This window comes from Oncorhynchus nerka, linkage group LG24, assembly GCF_034236695.1.
Source record: "Oncorhynchus nerka isolate Pitt River linkage group LG24, Oner_Uvic_2.0, whole genome shotgun sequence".
Taxonomy (NCBI): Eukaryota; Metazoa; Chordata; class Actinopteri; order Salmoniformes; family Salmonidae; genus Oncorhynchus; species Oncorhynchus nerka.
This window is the reverse complement of record NC_088419.1, coordinates 70,451,935-70,468,509: the sequence shown is the minus strand read 5'-3', so window position 1 is coordinate 70,468,509 and position 16,575 is coordinate 70,451,935. Positions and strand designations below refer to the sequence as shown.

Below are 16,575 nucleotides of genomic sequence, written 5' to 3'. Positions count from 1 at the left end.
GCAGAGTACTCTGATGCGCCTTCAACAAAATCTCTTGCATAGTTTTTGTTTTGGTAGGTTGCATTGAAAGTGGCTAATATTGCATTGATCACAATTGCCACAGAAAAGCGAAATGTTGATAGTGTTTACAGGGAAAACTTTAGAAGTGGTCACCAAATCATGTCAAAATAACTTTCTGTGTCAAAATACAAGCCGAGCTCTACCACTCAGATGTATTTTTTACATGACTTAAAAAACGGAAGCTTATGCAACATTAGGCTAAGTTATGAGGGGAAAAGGGACCAAATTATTAGGGTGAGGCACATGGGCTACTAACAGCTTACTACACAACATACACTTAGTATTACTTTCTTAGCTACAGTATACATATCTCCCTGGCATATTACATCATTTTTGCACCAGCATACAATACAATTTTTGACTCACCTTGTTGTGCTGTGAACAGGAAGGTGGAATGGCAGTCCTTCTTGTGGGCAAATTTTGTCATCAAACTCTGTCATCAAAGTCTGACTTTCTCTGGATTTGGTGCTTTCAAGGAAACTGTGAACTTGGGGGAAAAAACAATGTCGAATCATGATGTCAGTGATCTTCAGGTCGGAGCTCTAGAAAGAGGCCAGGGTTCCCGTCTTGAAATTCTGTTCAAAACATATTTTCCCGTGGTCTAAGGCACTGCATCGCAGTGCTAGATGTGTCACTACAGATCCTGGTTCGATCCCAGACTGTGTCACAGCCGGCCACGACCGGGAGACCCATGGGGTGGCGCACAATTGGCCCAGTGTTGTCCGGGTTTGGCCAGCCGGGTTGTCCTTGTCCCATCGCGCTCTAGCGACTCCTGTGGTGGGCCAGGTGCAATGAACGCTGACACGGTCGCAAGGTGTACGGTGTTTCCGTGCGGCTGACTTCCAGGTTAAGCAAGCATTGTCAAGAAGCAGTGAGGCTTGGCTGGGTTGCGTTTTAGAGGACGCACAGCTCTTGATGGAACAAGACTGTAACTACCAATTGGATATCACGAAATTGGGGAGAAAAAGAGGTAAAATATATATCAATAATAAACATTTAAAAATCTCAGTCTGAGATCGTTTTTCCCCAGAGTTCCCAGTTCCGAGTTTCCAGTTGTTTTGAACGAGGCAGAAATCATACTGTATTGACAGCATCGCCAATGTGGTCAACCTTTTCTGGCCCATAGTGTTGCATGTGAAAGTTTATCCCTTTAAGCTTGGAAAAGAGACCCTTAAACCCAGACTTGGACAACACACTCACTCCACTGAATAGATAGCAGGCTAGTGGTTGTTTTGCAACGCTTGCAGTTAGTCACTGATTCCTTCGAAAACACTCATTGTTGAATTTGCGATTTCCAACTTGTTGTGCAATGTTCATGGCCAATGAGCACCAATACTTTTTATCTCTAATTTTTATCCATATGACAATGATTGAAAAGGATTTTCTAGTAGATTGTCAACTTGATTCTTGATGATGACTGCTTGTCTAGCTTGCTAGCTAAGATTTTGAAAGTATGATGTTGACATGATCAGTCAAAGCTACGGTTGATATAACGTGATTTGACGTCATTTTATCTGTGGCCAATGACCTTGAGCCTTCTTGGATGGGAACTTCTAATGTAACTCTATGGCAGCACCCAAGGGGCTTGAATTCTTTTAGCTCTCCCTGTAGATTTTGCCGTGACGTAGTGTGAGTAAGAGAACACTGAACCAATCACGGCGCAACTAGAGAACATTACCAACCCCTACGCTCCATATTTTCAGCTGGAGGCCGCACCACCACAGAAAGCACTGAGCTGAAACACCAGCATTTTGGAGCTGCCTTATTCGGCTTTATTAACGCAATGTATTTGCAAACTGATATGTGACATGTATTAATGCCAAAATAACCAACAACAAAATATATATAAATATACAATACCAGTCAAAAGTTTGGACACACCTACTCATTCAAGGGTTTTTCTTTATTTTTACTTGTTTCTACATTGTAGAATAATAGTGAAGACATCAAAACTGTGAAATAACACACAAAAAGTGTTAAACAAATCTAAATATATTTTATATTTGAGATTCTTCAAAGTAGCCACCCTTTGCCTAGATGCCAACTTTGCACACTCTTGGCATTCTCCCAACCTCTGCTGCAGAGGATACGTTTATTAGAGTTACCAGCCTCAGAAATTGCAGCCCAAATAAATGCTTCACAGAGTTCAAGTAACAGACAGGTGGGGCTCAAAACAGGTCTGTCTCACCTGCCCTGAATGATGGGTCACCACTGCAAACTGTAGCAATGAGGTTTGTGCAGTACGCTATAGGCCCAATAGATTATCGCTGCATATTGGCTTTGCTTGAATTGCCATGCCAATGCATTGTTGTTCAGGCCATTTTTTTATAATTATATTTCAAAATTTGATGTAGTGTATATTTGATCACACCGTTGTTGTATTACTTGTGAGGCACAGCTGAGTGAGCATACATGTGAATAATTAGCTTTTTATTTTTACTGGGCTGATGATGCCTGCTTCTGATGGTCAGAATTAGGCACCACTCATAAAAACAGCAGCTTTTTAATGTATTCGTTGACACTCTCTAGTCATGGTTTTAAACGTTTTGAAATCTCACGCTGTAGATTTCTTATGCCTGCTAAAGTACTGCAGACACGGTAATCTGAGCCATCCGATTGGACAGTTGTAGGCCTGTAGTGCACTTGCTCTCTGGGCCCTCCGGGAAGGCAGAGTTTGTACATTGACACATGAAATGGTTCAAAATGGCAACAGTTCACCTACTGGCGCACAGTGCAGCTGAATCGGGTGAACCTACTTTCAACAGACTGAGACTAATAGAAAAGAAACTAGGCTGATTGTTGGGTTTTTTATAGAAACGTCTAGCGATCGACTAGGAATGGTTTTGTTAATTCAATTCAAGGGCTATATTGGCATGGGAAACATATGTTGACATTGTCAAGCAAGTGAAATCTCTTGCATCTCTCTGTGGGCTGATAGTTCTGCCCGGCAGTCTCGGCTACTGCGCTCTGTACCGGTGCATTTTAGAGGGAACCTTGCTCCAGACCCTTCTGAGCACTCTGCTATTTCGAGAATTCTCATAAAGCTCTGCCAAACCTTAACTGTGGCTGCATTGTTAACTCGGGATATGAACTTCTCGCACATAAAATAATCTGGTTTACCTTGTAACCTAAAAATGGACTGCTTTATAGGCCCGGGTAGCTGGTCAGATTAAACCTTCAGTCAGCGAATTCCTCTCTTTATTTCTTGCTCTCTTTCACTCTTTCTTTCTGTTGTCTCTGTCTCTCTACACACAATAGCGTTGTATGTAGTTTGTCAAGTGCAATTGGAAAATATTACTGTGTTTTCTTTATAACCTTCAGAATGTGAACATTGATAACTTTATTTATAATAGTATTTCAAGGTGCCCTCTCCTTCATGCTCAGCACTCTAAGGTAGAACTTTTAAACTGAATACAGTAGCGTGTTAAAGTCACAGTGCTTTTAGTGTGAAAGGATAGAATGAGTACAGAATAAATATATTAGCCAAATGGCTAAGAAGGGTTGGTGAGTGTGTGTGTGTGTGTGTGTGTGTGTTAGAGGGGGAGTGATGACATATGCAGCTTGGGAAATGTACACCTCCTGGGTGTGTATCTGTAGAGGTGTAGTGTTCTGCTAGGGTTTATGGGAATGTCGTGCCTGTCTGGAGCGGTGGGGTATTTTTTAGAACAGGTTGGGTCATGTCACGTTGACTATCCATCCATATTCACCTAGCTAAACAGCCTGACTAATACTTGGCTGTAATCAGTATATACGCCTCACAATAATCACCACGGTAGACTAATCACACAATAACAAGGCAATTTAAAACAAAATCATCAGCACACCCACACACACATAAACACTTATCATACAAAAGCTTGTTTTCAACAATAGCCTCCACAACACACTGGCTCATAACTGAAAACAAAGCTATTTTCATCCCCAGCAACAATAACACCCTTCTAAACAACTCAATACCCTCATCTCATCTGCATGGACCTTCTCAATAAGAGGCCTGCCCTACAGAGATGAGCTGTTTCTAACTCTGCTTCATAGTTATTCACATCACACCATCTCTCATTCATCCAGTGATGGAGGGGACTAGAGGATCACACCACTGTTAAGGGTTCTTCAAACACAAACTTTATTCCAATAACCCAGACAGACACTACTCACCCAGATACATACCTAGCACAGAGACGTAATACACACTCCCACTCATTATATAATCCCTGTGTTATATATGGCTCACCCTCCACTTTGTTGTCACTATGGCATAACTCACAAGTACAAAATAGGACAAAGCACAAAGAGAAACTAGTGATATTTGTAGAATATGTTTTGACTGGCCCTGTTCCTGTGTGTTCTCCAGGCGATGTACCGTCCGTTCCTCAGACAGGTTCTGGAGGAGATCTTCCACCCAGACAGACCTGAGTCTCCCGACATAGAACACATGTCTGGAGGCCTCACCGACATGCTCAAGACTGGCTTCAGTATGTTCATGAAGGTGAGAGACTGATCCAACCACACACACAAACATGCAGATGACACACACCCTCGTGAGAGGGTTATTTATGAAAGGGTAATATTAAAGGTTACTTTCTCTGAACCATAAAACCTCTAGTAAAACTATACACACCCTCCATACAGTAAATCACCCATATAAAACTCACTGACCACGGCACAGTATAACCTTTAACCATAAAACACATGGTTACACCCTTTAGTCTGTACCACAATATACCTTCACTGTCTAGCTACCTGTCTTCACTGTCTAGCTCCCTGTCTTCACTGTCTAGCTCCCTGTCTTCACTGTCTAGCTCCCTGTCTTCACTGTCTAGCTCCATGTCTTCACTGTCAAGCTCCCTGTCTTCACTGTCTAGCTCCCTGTCTTCACTGTCTAGCTCCCTGTCTTCACTGTCTAGCTCCCTGTCTTCACTGTCTAGCTCCCTGTCTTCACTGTCTAGCTCCCTGTCTTCACTGTCTAGCTCCATGTCTTCACTGTCTAGCTCCCTGTCTTCACTGTCTAGCTCCCTGTCTTCACTGTCTAGCTCCCTGTCTTCACTGTCTAGCTCCCTGTCTTCACTGTCTAGCTCCCTGTCTTCACTGTCTAGCTCCCTGTCTTCACTGTCTAGCTCCCTGTCTTCACTGTCTAGCTCCCTGTCTTCACTGTCTAGGGAACAACTCTCAAAAGAGCCCATCTGTAGTTCTTTAGTGTGTGTCTGTCTGTCTAGGCGTAGGTGTGTTGCTGTGTTTTTCCTCCTCCCTCCACTCCTTTCCCATCCCCTCCCCTCACTCACTCATACACATGTACCTTACACTTGGTTGGTGCTACAGTGCAGGGGGTTTGTGTTGCCAGATGGGGGGTGGGTGTTCATATCTCTTTAAGGATGCACATGTAGATGCTGGTCTGCTGTTCTGTGTGTGTGCAGGTATAGCTAATGCACTCATACAGTACATACTGTATGTAATATGAATACAAATGAGCACAAAGACCCATACCCATTTGACCTACTACATTGCACACATGTTCAGTCTGACATCCACACACTTGTGCATATTGATCAATGTAAACACACACATGTTCAGTCTGACATCCACACACTTGTGCATATTGATCAATGTAAACACACACACATGTTCAGTCTGACATCCACACACTTGTGCATATTGATCAATGTAAACACACACACATGTTCAGTCTGACATCCACACACTTGTGCATATTGATCAATGTAAACACACACACATGCACGCGCACACATACACAAACACACACACTCTGACAGATAAAGGCTACCTATTGTAAGACACATGTTGAGCCAGCCCAGGCAGACAGTCCTGATGCACATGTCTGGCCATCCCGGACCAGTCCCGCCCCCCTGCAGCTTTGATTGTACGGTTATTATTCAAAGGCTGTAGTTGTGATCTCGGCGTCGCTCCCCAGCCAATAGAACACAGCCATTACCCGTAGGCCAACCAATCACACATAGCTGGCACACCAGACCCCCTGACTCACACTCATGTACAAATCTGTGTGTGTGTCTGGAATGAGTGTTGTTTAAAGCCTTCATGCTGAATAGTCCACTCTGACCACTGCACTCCAGCTGGGCAGTGACTCAGACCAGAGAGGGGAGAGACTGAAGGACAGCAGGGGAGAGAGACATAGGGAGAGACAGAGTCAGTTTATGCTGAACTGTAATCTGGCTCCACAGATTGTTTTTAGAGTTTCAGCTCACAAACCATAGCATAACCTTTAATTATGATATGGTTAACTTGTGGCAATGAAATTACATGAGCTAATTTTTATCCCAATCCCTAACCCCTCCCTAGGTGAGCCGTCCACACCCCAGCGACCACGCCCTGCTCTTTCTCTTCCTGGTGGGAGGAGTCACTCCCTCTGAGCTCCGCCTGATCCGCGAGGTAGTCTCCGCCCACAAGCCGGGCACACAGGTGAGAGACCACGGCCGCTTGCTCTCGACTCACCCGGCAGAGCTTACATCGAACAAACAGCGCAAAGAGGGGGGATTTGGAGAGCGAGGGTGAGGTGTAAATAAATCAGAGGAGATACGAGAGGCCAGGTGCAGTCTTCGCTGCTGTGGTATGAATGTGTTTTTTAGGCTACAGCTTTCCAGGTTATGGCTCGGTGGCATTACATAACACACTGTGATGGCTTTGCGAGGGTTTGTCATCTGTCTGAGTGACATCAAAAGAGGAGCCTGAGGATAAAACACAGGGAGGGGACGACCACAAAAATCTGGGTGCTGAGTTGAAGAAAGTCAAGAGTAGCTATATATTATATCACTATCTCACACGCACGCACGCACACACACTGAGACATATTCTCAGGTGACAGACAATGGATAGTGCAGAAAGGAACTAATGTGACACACGTGTACATTCTTTGTGTGTGATGTGGTAATGCATCTGATTGTGTATTGTGTGTCTGCTACAACACACTCTGACTCAACCACACGCTAAACATCCGTGTGTATTGTACGCTGTGTGTACATGGTTAATGAACTGTAAGCCAGTGTACTGCAGTACAGTCTAATCCCTGGCTAGCTGTGTTAATGAAAGGCCTGAGCAGCATCAAAGGCTGATGTCATGAATACATCTCTAATCAGAACAACAGAAGAAAGAGAGAGGCTCTTACTGTAGGACCCTCATCCTGCAGCCAGCGGCCCACACACTCTCTGACCTCAACACGCACTCTAACCCCAACCCATTCAGCCTGCTCGATCTGTCTGTCTGCAGCTAGTAGTGTTCTGATAAGGGCTGGCTTCCAGGAACATATAGGTCCTCTAAGGACTTGGTTATTAATAGATTTAAAAGCAGTCAGAAAATGGTTTTGTTTGGACTAATGAAACATAAATAGTGAATAGCCTGGGTTTGTCTAATGTATGAACTGAGTCATTGGGTCATATACTGAATGTGGATGCAAGGCACAACAAACTCATCTTTATCTAAAAACATTTTAATGATTTCTATGGGGTCAAATGAAATCAAATTGTATTAGTCACATGCGCCAAATACACCTGTAGACCTTACAGTGAAATGCTTCCGTTCACATTCAGTATCTACTTATTTAAAGCAGGACGTCTACTCCAGTTGTCTGAACCAATGGTCTGAACACAACCAACTGTTGTCTTTCTCTGTTGCTGATTTAGCAACGAGCTAGTCGGACTCTCCATGTCTGTCTGTCTGCTCTCTGTCCCAGGTGCTGGTCCTCTCCACCAGACTGCTGAGACCTACAGATGTCCCTGAGCTGCTCTTCACCACCCAAAGACTGGTGCCAGACATCGGTGTGTGAGCACAGAACAAGGACCACACACACGTACCGCTTTCTGGAGAGGAGAAATTAGATGCTCCATTGAGGTTTTGTGGTTTGGTAATGGATTGGAGTCATTGGTGTGTGAGCAGAGCAGACCAGACATAAGACTAGATGATAGAAAGAGGATCTATTTAGGCTTTTTCAAAGGCATTCCTAAATGTTTAGTAAGATCTGTATCCCATCCCTTGTACACCCTAAATCACATTAAGTGTTCATGGACTTATTCCAAACTGTACTGAATGTAAACTTGATTCTGTCTTGAAGTTCAACTTAAAGCAATGACATTCAAATCGAGTTGTTTGAATTAAATCTGAATACATTGAGTGAAATGAAACAATTGTGTTGTTCTGACTGTCCTGTACAATGTGTGAGCTCATTACAGGTGAGAGAAGTAACGTGAGGCGTCTTGCTAGTTTTCAATATTCTGGCACAGTACAGAATTAAACCACTACACGTCGGGTTCTCAGAGAGTGAGAGCTACGGTGGAGGGCCTCTGTGGTAATGACAGGCCATGGTCTGTCCAACAGGGGTCTACAGTTGAGTTTTGCACATCTCCATGTCACTAACTGCCCTGAAGCTTCTTTTTTCTTCAAGTTCAGATGGGTGTTTCATGTTGACTGGAGCCTGATATTCTCAATCATAGGACAGTAGACCCCAGGTCAAATCAGCATGAACTGTGAACCTCACTAGTGACAGGAACTTTCACATAACTGTAATAGCATTGTGGTGTCATTGGTCACACCACCCAGGTTGAGGAACAGCACCTCTGAGGACAAGCCTGAACTGGTGTGGTGTAGTATGCTTCATTGTAGATAATGTCTACACACAGCCTAACCTATAATACATGGTTCATACCTGGCTCGTAGAACTTGTTTGTATTTTACTCATGAGGTTATAAGACAAGAGTCATCATGAATGCAATCATTTTATTTTCAAAAGTATGACAAATAAGTCAACCATTTTTGTTTTCTTAAAGTGCATTACAAATAACCACAACATCCCACCCAGCCCCATATCCATACCCTGCTGCCCCACAGTGATCCTGTCTTCCACTCATAGTTCACTACCATGATATGCAGAATGATGGTTTTGGCTGTTGTACAAGGAATGCACTGGGGAACAGGAGTTTGACAGATGAGAAACTGAACAGTGAACAGCTTGTCTGACAATGTCAGTGTCTTTTAGCATTGCCATGCAGTGGCAGCCTGAGGAGAAAAAAAAGATTTAAACTGTAAATTGCCGTCGGCTAAAAATACTCTGCAGTGTCCGTCAAGGCTTTTGTTACCAGGAGAAGATATCAGTGTTCACACAATATGGAGTGTGTCTGGGCTTCATTCAGCTCCTCTGTCCCTTCTGGTGGACTGACATACCAACACCTCCCAGCTGCTGTCCCTCATAGCAGACGTCTGCAGACTCAGTGAACAGTTTCACCCCACAGGTCATGACCTCTGTCAGATAGTGACCTCGGTCAGAGGTCAAACTTGAGCCTCCTTTTTGTCTCTGCTGCTCGTCGCAGGTCAGGCTGCTCTATCCATACAGGATTGAGTCCCCAAACGAGACAGGAATCTTCTGTCCTCGTTTCTCCTCATTCAATGTATTTTCTGTAGCCACTCTGGACCATGTTGTGTAGTGGACGAAGCCAAGTACTTCTCACACAGAGGTGACCGTCCTGACTTTAGCCGACAGAGCCTGCTTGAAGCGCCTCTTCAGGTCCTGCATGTTGGGGGACTTGGGCCTGGGGATGAGGGGTGAGCGCCCCTTCTTTTCTGCTGCTCCAGTTGTGGTGTGGGAGGACAGGGAGGCTTGGGGCTGCTGCTTGGCCATGTGGCAGCACAGCCTGTGGAAGGCCCCATGCACCTGGCTGTAGTCCTCGCTGGCTGACACCTCGTAGAAGGAGCAGCCCAGCGCCGCCGCCAGCAAGGGGCCCTGTTCGGCATCCACACGCCTCATGTGCAGCAGGTCCGCCTTATTGGCCAGCAGGATGACGGGAGGCACGTTGGCCCCGCCCGCGCGGGCCACCAGCTGGTGCAACTGGCCAATCAGGTCGAAGCTATGGCGGTCAGTCACAGAGTAGACCAACACCACAGCATCTGCCCATTGGATGGAGCAGGTCACATGATCAGGGAGGCTGAGGCCGTTGCATGTCACCTGAGGAGAACATGGAGATCATGATTAGAGAACTGTTACATTGAAACTCATTTAGAACAGTGTTTAAAAATGCATGAATTAACTTCATAAAATCCAACCTGGACAGCCTCATAGCGAAGTGATTTAAATTCATGCCAGACCAAATATTTTCCCATCATTATGCAACAGGTATGTTTTAATAAATTGATTACAGTAGTCTAGTCAACCAGTGGGCTGAAATGTTACTCCTCTCCTGCCTCTACTCTCTCCTCCTGAGTGAGTAAAGGGGAACAGGGTGATGGTGATTGAGGAGACAGAAGTGGGGTATCATTTATCCCTGGCTCAGACATTCTCTGAATGGGAAATTAGAAGGCCAGACTAAAAAAAAAAAAACTCTGCACTTTTAGTAAGAACAAAAACTGTGGCTTTGGACCAGTGCCCAGAGCAGGGAGGGAAGAACTCTGAACAGAAAGCGCAAACTTCACATAGCCTACTATGGTTTTGTGACTACAGTAAATACTGATTTATTCATTCAAAACCTCACACTGATCAGAGGCTCTGGTGGACTAGCCTAAATAAATGTTGGTCTGTGGGCACTCAAACGCAGTGGTCTCGAGCGCATTTGGAAACGTAGCAAAAAGCAAATAGTGAACTTACATCAACACCCGGCGTGTCCTGGACTTGGATGGCTGCCTGCTCTCCGTCCACTTGGACCTCTCTTGAATAAAGGTTTCCTGCGTTTCTCTCATAGTCGCCAATAAAGCGCCTTGTCAGGAATCTTACTACCAGAGCTGGAATAGAAGACCATAAGTTAATCATCATGTAGCCTATGCATTTATAACATCAGTTACTAAAATACAGTTGTCAACATTTAGTTGAACTGATTTGTCGATTTACCTGTTTTGCCAACTCCGCTGCCCCCAATCACCGCTATTTTGATGGTCCGGTTAGACGGACAATCTGGGGTCGCAAACTCCGCGATGGTTGACATGTTCTGTATCAGACGCATTTTGACTAATTCCTTGTTCAGTTTTCAAGACGATGCTAAATCCAAATTGTTCAATAATGTCTCTGATGAAGCAAAAGTAATCGCTTTTATTAGTTCAAAACACAACAGCCTCTCAATTGTTAACTTGAACCAACTGTGTGAATACTGTGCACTATGAGAGCACCGTGGCTTTTATAGTGCCAAAGAAATGCTTCTCGCTGATTGGCTACTGGCAACAGTACGCTCTTTCGGCTCCCTGCCGCCCCTCACGTGGATCCGCCAGCCAAACACAAGGAGAAAATGAATGCCCCGTGCTACAGTTTGGTCGGTTCGGATGAAATAACAAATAACAAAACATCCTTTATTTGACAGAAAAAGGGTTGATAACGTATGTAGAGGGGCTGGGGCGATAGTGATTGTCCAGATATATGACATCTTATATGGCATGGAGCCAGGAACGCAAGAATTTCGCTACACCCACAACAACATATATCTGCTAAATATGTGCGGACCAATAAACATTTGTTTTGATTTTTACATATAACACGTGAAATGGTGAATGATATTGTATGATAATTATTGATCCTAAATATTAACCTGAAAAATCCCAAAAAGTAATTTAGGCATTAAAGGAGCATATACATATGATTGGACCAGGTGCACATCTGCAGGAGAGTCTCTAAAACACGTCACAGCACAATAGGCATCACAGCAAAGTAAAAATGTATTTCCTGTTTAGAGATGCATTGACTGTAATTGTATAAGACATGCACAAAAACATCCAGGTCATTTGTGTCTGTCAGTCTGCATGTGCTGGGAAGCTGATAGCTGTCAGTTGTTCAGTGGCAGCAATTCCTGGTATTTAGCCAGTTCCTATGTACTTCTTGGACTGTTGTGGTGAAATAGATCCATGCTTCAAATCAAATCAAATGTTATTTGTCACATACACATGGTTAGCAGATGTTAATGCGAGTGTAGCGAAATGCTTGTGCATCTAGTTCCGACAATGCAGTAATAACCAACAAGTAATCTAGCTAACATTTCCAAAACTACTACCTTATAGACACAAGTGTAAGGGGATAAAGAATATGTACATAAAGATATATGAATGAGTGATGGTACAGAGCGGCATAGGCAAGATACAGTAGATGGTATTGAGTACAGTATATACATATGAGATGAGTATGTAAACAAAGTGGCATAGTTAAAGTGGCTAGTGATACATGTATTACATAAAGATGCAGTAGATGATATAGAGTACAGTATATACGTATACATATGAGATGGATAATGTAGGGTATGTAAACATTATATTAGGTAGCATTGTTTAAAGTGGCTAGTGATATATTTTACATAATTTCCCATCAATTCCCATTATTAAAGTGGCTGGAGTTGAGTCAGTGTGTTGGCAGCAGCCACTCTATGTTAGTGGTGGCTGTTTAACAGTCTGATGGCCTTGAGATAGAAGCTGTTTTTCAGTCTCTCGGTCCCAGCTTTGATGCACCTGTACTGACCTCGCCTTCTGGATGATAGCGGGGTGAACAGGCAGTGGCTCGGGTGGTTGTTGTCCTTGATGATCTTTATGGCCTTCCTGTGACATCGGGTGGTGTAGGTGTCCTGGAGGGCAGGTAGTTTGCCCCCGGTGATGCGTTGTGCAGACCTCACTACCCTCTGGAGAGCCTTACGGTTGTGGGCGGAGCAGTTGCCGTACCAGGCGGTGATACAGCCCGACAGGATGCTCTCGATTGTGCATCTGTAGAAGTTTGTGAGTGCTTTTGGTGACAAGCCAAATTTCTTCAGCCTCTTGAGGTTGAAGAGGCGCTGCTGCGCCTTCTTCATGATGCTGTCTGTGTGGGTGGACCAATTCAGTTTGTCTGTGATGTGTACGCCGAGGAACTTAAAACTTACTACCCTCTCCACTACTGTTCCATCGATGTGGATAGGGGGGTGTTCCCTCTGCTGTTTCCTGAAGTCCACAATCATCTCCTTAGTTTTGTTGACGTTGAGTGTGAGGTTATTTTCCTGACACCACACTCCGAGGGCCCTCACCTCCTCCCTGTAGGCCGTCTCGTCGTTGTTGGTAATCAAGCCGACCACTGTTGTGTCGTCCGCAAACTTGATGATTGAGTTGGAGGCGTGCGTGGCCACACAGTCGTGGGTGAACAGGGAGTACAGGAGAGGGCTCAGAACGCACCCTTGTGGGGCCCCAGTGTTGAGGATCAGCGGGGTGGAGATGTTGTTGCCTACCCTCACCACCTGGGGGCGGCCCATCAGGAAGTCCAGTACCCAGTTGCACAGGGCGGGGTCTTATGGTGGTGGGTGTGGAAAACGCACCAGTCATTTCAACAGAAGTGTGGAGAAACACCAGAAACAGCCCGGTGTTATCTGAAGTGATGGACATCATTAAAGGTAAAGCTGCAGGGGATGCTCCGGAACTGAAACCTTACCTCTCCAGGAGAACTGAGCTGTCAGTACAGTCCGGTTGTCTGCTGTGGGGGAGGAGAGTTATCATTCCGTCTTTGCTGGGGAAACCAGTGTTGCAACATCTACACTCAGGTCAATGTGGAATGGTTCGTATGAAGGAAATCACACAAAGCTACTTTTGGTGGCCTGGATTGGATGGAAGCATTGAGGAGAAGCAAAAACGTGTTCCTCATCTCAGAAGGTTTGCAACGTACTTCAACTTGCACTTCTTCATCTGTGGGATTGGCTGGGGGAGGTGTGGCAACGCATACACGTCCACTTAGCAGGTCCATTCAAATACAGAATGTTTCTCATGGTTGTCTATGCTCATAGCAGGTGGCCAGAGATTGCCATCATGAAGTCTACTACTGCAGAGAAGACAATCGAGAAGCCGGGGGAAGTGTTTATTCGGTTCAGATCGCCACTCCTACTCCAAATGGACCGCAGCTAGTGTCCCAAGAAATGGCCACATTCCTACCGGTGAATGGGCTATAGCACATCAGTTCAGCACCGTAATATCCATCTTCATGAAACATGCCTTAAAAGTGTCTCAGGGTCAAGGGACACTGCACCAATGCGTGAACAGCTTCCTGCTACTCATGAAGAGAGAGCTATGCATACGTTTTGACCTACTCAAATTTCTGAACGCAAAGGAGACAGTACAACGTTAACAGGTGAGTCAAGTCAAATGTTGTGAACTGAGAGCAAAGGACAGAGCTTTCGATCCTGGAGAAACTGTCTAAGCTAGGAACTACCTCAAAAGACCCAAGTGGCTTCCTGCTACAGTCATTGCTCAGACTGGTCCTGTGTCCTTCACTGTTCAGACTGCAGAGGACATCATCTGTAAAAGGCACACAGATCCGTTACTGTTGAGTAACACCACAAGTCGTGAGTGGTCCAGAACTGTTACTGGGTGACACCCTGACCCAGTAGTCATCACCTAGGGGCTCACAGTCACCTTCTCAGGACAGTTGTTCATAATGGGGACAATTGCGCTCGTGTTTGTGTTTGCAGCACATGCCGCAGTAGAACTGTAAGTGCCTGTGTGCTGAGAGAGCAGCGTTTCAAAAGAAAGCATTTTGTCTTTATTGTGTCAAATAAGTTCAAATACGGCTGTTGAAAACCTACTTCTCTTTTTCAACCTATCCCTTCTCTTTGTCCCACTTTCTTATGTCTCCCTCTCTCTGCCCCCCATCTTTCATCCGTGTTCATGTGTCTGCCTCCTGAGGTATGTTGGCAGCAAGTCGTAGTGTGATTATGGTCTGGTATGTATTTTTGATAAGAGCCCTGATGACAGGCGGGGACGCTGAAATGTGAAATGAACGGCTAGAATTAGTCAGCAGACAGGCCCCTGCTAGCTGCACAGCACGACACGCCACAAGCCCCCCACAGGCCACCTCACAGCCCCACCCGAGCCCCAGCCCCCAGTGTTTACCATGCCCATAATCAGTATGTTCAAGAGCCTCCTTTGTACTGGTGAGTGAACTGCCACGATAACAGCTTCATAATTCTAGCTGCAGGATCTGTGTTGGTGATACAGTAGTCTCTGCACCCAGAACCAAATATTGTGTGCATACTGGCCAGCTGTTACTCTAAGGGGTTTGTGACTGTGCCCTGACTACACCTAATACATTATGTCATGATGGTGACACTCAGACTCTGTCCCCCCTGTCCCCATACAGGTGACTAATGGTGACACGTCAGAGCCGTCATAGAGATGAGCTTGGCGGTCACCGTCATTTCCGAAGTGAGGCGTTAGCAGCTCTAGGTGCCTGTTAGCCTGTTGAAGGACCGGTGATGTCTACTTATTAGCTCGATAAAAGACTCAGGTGTCTGATACGCTGTGAGTCATTTATATAAAGAGTTTAAGGTGTCAGGTCATCCATCCTTATAACATCTCACTGAGGGGAATACAGCACATGTCCTATTATTATATATTGTGTATTGTTGCACTAACAAAGTGAATTGATTGTGTTTTTATCAATGTGGGTCATACAACTTCCCATTCTTGGGTGCATGATACTGTAATACATAAAACAAGATAGTAAATCAATTGATCCTCTTACCAAACTATAAGGATAGTTGTTATTACTGTTTTAGAGAGATATACTGTAAAGCCGGGATCGTCAATTAGATTCAGGCACGGGCCGATTGTTTTCTTGAATGAATGGTCAGGGGGCCAGAACATAATTACAAATCATTTGTAGACCGCAAATTGATGGCAAGAAGCCCAAACAGATGTAATATTTTACTAAAACATAAACATGTCAAACCTTAGTTACATTTGTACACGATCGCATGGTTCTCTATTACACATGGGAATACTTGGGAACAGATTTCCAAAATTAAAATCACTTGGAGCTGATTTGCTGGTGTTTTTACAGCCTTATGTCCAACAATGGGGCAGCAGGACATACAGCCTTATGTCCAACAATGGGGCGCCAGGACATACAGTCTTATGTCCAACAATGGGGCAGCAGGACATACAGCCTTATGTCCAATAATGGGGTGGCAGGACATACAGCCTTATGTCCAACAATGGGGCAGCAGGACATACAGCCTTATGTCCAATAATGGGGTGGCAGGACATACAGCCTTATGTCCAACAATGGGGCGGCAGGACATACAGCCTTATGTCCAACAATGGGGCGGCAGGACATACAGTCTTATGTCCAACAATGGGGCGGCAGGACATACAGTCTTATGTCCAACAATGGGGCGGAAGGACATACAGTCTTATGTCCAACAATGGGGCGGAAGGACATACAGTCTTATGTCCAACAATGGGGCGGCAGGACATAGTCTCATGCCCAACAATGGGGCGGCAGGACACACAGTCTTATGTCCAATAATGGGGCGGCAGGACACACAGTCTTATGTCCAACAATGGGGCGGCAGGACATACAGTCTTATGTCCAACAATGGGGCGGCAGGACACACAGTCTTATGTCCAACAATGGGGCGGCAGGACACACAGTCTTATGTCCAACATTGGGGTAGCAGGTAGCCTAGTGGTTAGAGCGTTGGGCCATTAACCAAAAGATTACGAGATCGAATCCCTGAGCTGACAAGGTAAAAACGGTCTTTCTGCCCCTGAACAAGGCAGTTAACCCACTGTTCCTAG

General features: G+C 45.0%; 2 protein-coding genes across 2 annotated transcripts in view; one reads left to right on the top strand and one right to left on the bottom strand.

Annotated features, from left to right (window-relative positions):
* Nucleotides 1-8,210, top strand: part of LOC115108529 (sec1 family domain-containing protein 2-like) — a 189,101-nt gene extending 180,891 nt beyond the window's left edge. Inside the window, exons 7-9 of the mRNA XM_029632990.2 lie at nt 4,412-4,546; nt 6,373-6,492; nt 7,760-8,210. Of these exons, the coding sequence (XP_029488850.1) occupies nt 4,412-4,546; nt 6,373-6,492; nt 7,760-7,852 (348 nt within the window). The 3' untranslated portion in view covers nt 7,853-8,210. The remainder of the gene's footprint in view (nt 1-4,411; nt 4,547-6,372; nt 6,493-7,759) is intronic.
* Nucleotides 8,211-8,785: 575 nt separating this feature from the next.
* On the bottom strand, nt 8,786-11,131 carry LOC115108530 (ras-like protein family member 11B). The gene is made up of 3 exons (XM_029632991.2): nt 10,898-11,131; nt 10,658-10,791; nt 8,786-10,021 (listed from the first exon to the last, which is right to left on the bottom strand). The coding sequence occupies exons 1-3, from the start codon at nt 11,007-11,009 to the stop codon at nt 9,524-9,526; spliced, it is 744 nt and encodes a 247-aa protein (XP_029488851.1). The 5' UTR covers nt 11,010-11,131; the 3' UTR covers nt 8,786-9,523.
* Between the last annotated feature and the right edge of the window lie 5,444 nt (nt 11,132-16,575).

Bases quoted from the DNA above. Each gene is read 5' to 3' on its own strand.
- LOC115108530 (XM_029632991.2), bottom strand. From the start codon at position 11,009: ATGCGTCTGATACAGAACATGTCAACCATCGCGGAGTTTGCGACCCCA. The intron at 10,792-10,897 runs GTAAATCGACAA...CTTCTATTCCAG, and splicing joins CAGCGGAGTTGGCAAAACAG to CTCTGGTAGTAAGATTCCTG. The intron at 10,022-10,657 runs GTAAGTTCACTA...TGTTCTCCTCAG, and splicing joins AGGACACGCCGGGTGTTGAT to GTGACATGCAACGGCCTCAG.